Source organism: Neopelma chrysocephalum, unplaced genomic scaffold (assembly GCF_003984885.1).
Source record: "Neopelma chrysocephalum unplaced genomic scaffold, ASM398488v2 Primary Assembly neopelma1_150, whole genome shotgun sequence".
Taxonomy (NCBI): domain Eukaryota; kingdom Metazoa; phylum Chordata; class Aves; order Passeriformes; family Pipridae; genus Neopelma; species Neopelma chrysocephalum.
In genome coordinates this window covers 41,279-44,579 of record NW_020897812.1, presented here as the reverse complement: position 1 = coordinate 44,579, position 3,301 = coordinate 41,279, and the positions used below count along the sequence as shown (strand labels likewise).

The following is a 3,301-nucleotide window of genomic DNA, read 5'->3' as shown; positions in this document are numbered from 1 at the left end:
AGACCTCCCTGAGAGCCCTGAGACCCTTCTGACCCCCAGGACCTCCTCCCAGAGTCTCAAAACAACCTGTGAGCCACAGGACCCCTCCCAGAGCTCCAGGACCTCTCCCAGAGCCTTGAGACCCTCCTGACCCCCAGGACTTACCCCTAGAGCCCCAAAAGTAACCCAGAGTCCAGGGACACCCCCAGAGTCCCAGAGTCCCATCCTGTGCCCCAGGAACCCTCCCAGAGACCCAGGACCTCCCCTTGAGCCCTGGGACCCTCCTGACCCTCAGGACTTCCCCCCAGAGCCCCCAGAATAACCCCAGAGTCCAGGGACAGCCTCCCCAGAGTCCCAGGGTCCCCCGGGGCTCCAGGACCTCCTCCCAGACTCCTAAAACAACCCCAGAGCCCTGGGACACCAGGAACACCCCCCTCCAGAGCCCTGGGACACCCCCTGAGCCCCAGAGACCCTTCCAGAGCCCCTGAATCTCCCCCTCCCAAATCCCTGCAGACCCTCCAGAGCACTGGGGTCTCCCCCTCGAGCCCCTGGACCTTTGCCTCCCAAAACCCCAGGGACCCCCAGAACTCCCCATCACCTGGGGCTGATGCGCTTGGCCACCACGATGATGTCACCCAGGCTGGCAGGGGACTTCACGCGGCCACCCGAGCCCATGGTCATGGCCACCAGCTTCTCTGTCAGCGTGTGACAGATCTGGGGACAGCAGGGTCACCATTGCCACCAGTACCATCAGTGCCAACCACCAGCACCACCAGTGCCACCATCACCACCAGTGCCACCATTACCACTATTGCCACCAGTGCCACCCACCACTGGCACCAATGTCACCTTGGCCACCAGTTCTACTGGTACCACCAGTGCCACCCACCATTGCCACCAGCGCCACTGATGTCACCATCACCCCCAGTGTCACTGGTACCCCCACTGCCACACTGCCACCAGTGCCACCATCACCACCAGTGCTTCTGGTGTCACCACTGCCACCATTACCATTGGTGCCACCATCAGCAGCAGTGTCACCGGTACCACCACTGCCACCACCAGTACCACCAGTGCCACCATTGCCGCCAGTGCCACCCCGACTCACCTTCAGGATGGCGATGCAGTGGGACACCAGACCCCTGTGGAGAGGAAGGAGGGTGTGACTCCAGGTGTGTGTCCTCCCCCGCTCCATCCTTGTCCCCTCTCTCCCGCCAGCCCCACACTCCGTGTCCCCCAGACCCGTGGGGATATTCCCACCCATCCTCATGCCTTGGTGATCCCCAAATCTGCCACCTGCATCCCATGGTGGGGGGTCGGCACTGCACAGGGGTCCCTGGCAGTGGGGGGACACAGGGGACACACACTCACGAGGCGTCCTCGACCCAGTCCTCGTTCTCCAGGATGGCCTCAATGTGGGGGTTGGTGATGACCACGTCGTCCAGCTCCAGCTCCGAGGGCTCCGATGGCGTCTCCGAGGTCCCCATCAGGTCCACGATGGGTCTGTTGGGGACATGGGGGACATCCCTGGGGACAGGGCCACCTCCTCGGGCTGCCCCACGGCCCTGATGATGCTGGACACGTCCCCAGCTTCATCCCCCTGATAATGGTGAACGAGTCCCAAACTTCTTCCCTCTGACGATGCTGGACACGTCCCCTGCACTGTCCCCCTGATGACAGCGGATGTGTCCCCATCTTTGCCCCGCTGATGATGGTGAACATGTCCCCACCTTTGTCCCCCTGATGATGCTGTGCATGTCCTCATCATCATCCTGTAACAACGGTGAACACGTCCCCAGCTTTGTGCTCCTGATGATTATGGACATGTCCCCAGCTTTATCCCTTTGATGATGCTGGGCACGTCCCCTTCATTATCCCCCTGATGATGCTGGATGTGTCCTCAGCTTCATCCCCACAATGACAGTGGACGTGTCCCCTTCATTGTCCCCCTGATGATGCTGGACATGTCCCCTGCATCGTCCCCCCAGTGACAGTGGACGTGTCCCCTGCATCATCCCCCCCAGGACCTGTCCCCGGCACTGTCCCCTTGATGTTGCCGGACATGTCCCCAGCCCTGTCCCCAGCCCGTGGGGCCCGTTGAGGTCCCTCCCTGGCGCTGTCACTCACTTGGTGTCATAGTGGTGGCGCAGGTCCTTGGGGTGGCAGTACCTCTGCCTGCACACCACCACCAGCGCCACGAAGGACGCCAGGAAGATGGTGGCCAGCACCCCGATGGCCACGATGACCACAGTCTCCATGGCTGGGGAGGGGCCAGGGGGGCTCAGGCATCCGGGGCCATCCCAGCACGGCGGGGTCTGCGGTGACAGGGGTGACAGGGAGGGTTGGAACCCCATGGATGTTCTCTCCTTTCCTTCCCTGCACCCCAAAATGCCCGGTCAGGACCTGGTGTCACCCCCTGATGGATCCTGGGGTCCTTCCAGAGGTGGTGTCACCTGGGGGGATGGGAGTGATGCTGGGTGTGGGGTGGAGCAGGATTTGGTCATGGGACGTGGGGGGCTGCCCCCATCCCATCACCACAGCCACAGGGACACGGGGCAGGGACTGGGGTCAGGAGAGCAAGGCCTGGGCTGTGGGGGGCTGTGGGGACCCCCAGAGAGTGTCCTTATGGGGACCCTCCAGAGCCCCACCCCTCTGGGGCCATGGGGACCCCAAGAGCCCAGTCCCTATGGGCAATGGGGACCTCCCAGAGCCTGACCACTATGAAGACCCCCAGAGCTTTTCCCTATGAGGTCATGGAGACCCCAGAGGCTGATCCCTATGGGGACCCCCAGAGTCCCACCCCTATGGGATCATGGGAACCTCCAGAAACCTGTCCCTATGAGGCCATGGGGAGCCCCAGAGTCCTGTCCCTATGGGGCCACAGGGACTGGTCCCTAAGGAGACCCCCCAGTCCTGATCCCAATGGGGACCCCCAGCATCCTGTCCCTAAGGAGACCCCTCTATTCCTATTCCTATGGGGCCATGGGGACCTACAGAGCCCCGTCTCTATGGAGACCCCCTGATCCCAACCCCAATGGGCCCCTGCTGCAGCAGCAGGGCCTGTGTGTCCCCATGGACACAGGACACTGTCCGTGCCAGGCCCAGGGGACCCCGTGTCCCCACACAGACACACCTGGGGTCCCCGTTGGGTGCCCACCCTGTGTGGGGGACACTCCCAGCACCCATCCTACCCATGCCACGGGCTGGGGGGGGCTCCATCCCTGATCCCTGCCCTCCCTACCTGCTGTGCCAGCCGGGAGGAGGCCCCGCCGGGACGGGACACGGGGACACACGGGGACGGTGCCACTTCCGTGTGCAAACA

General features: G+C 63.3%; 1 protein-coding gene across 1 annotated transcript in view; it reads right to left on the bottom strand.

The window, feature by feature from the left end:
- The window catches only part of TMEM98 (transmembrane protein 98), a 3,950-nt gene extending 655 nt beyond the window's left edge, over positions 1-3,295 (bottom strand). The window contains 5 exon segments of the mRNA XM_027701174.1: positions 495-693; positions 1,088-1,121; positions 1,351-1,482; positions 2,107-2,355; positions 3,221-3,295. Coding sequence (XP_027556975.1) covers positions 495-693; positions 1,088-1,121; positions 1,351-1,482; positions 2,107-2,333 — 592 coding nt within the window. The 5' untranslated portion in view covers positions 2,334-2,355; positions 3,221-3,295.
- Between the last annotated feature and the right edge of the window lie 6 nt (positions 3,296-3,301).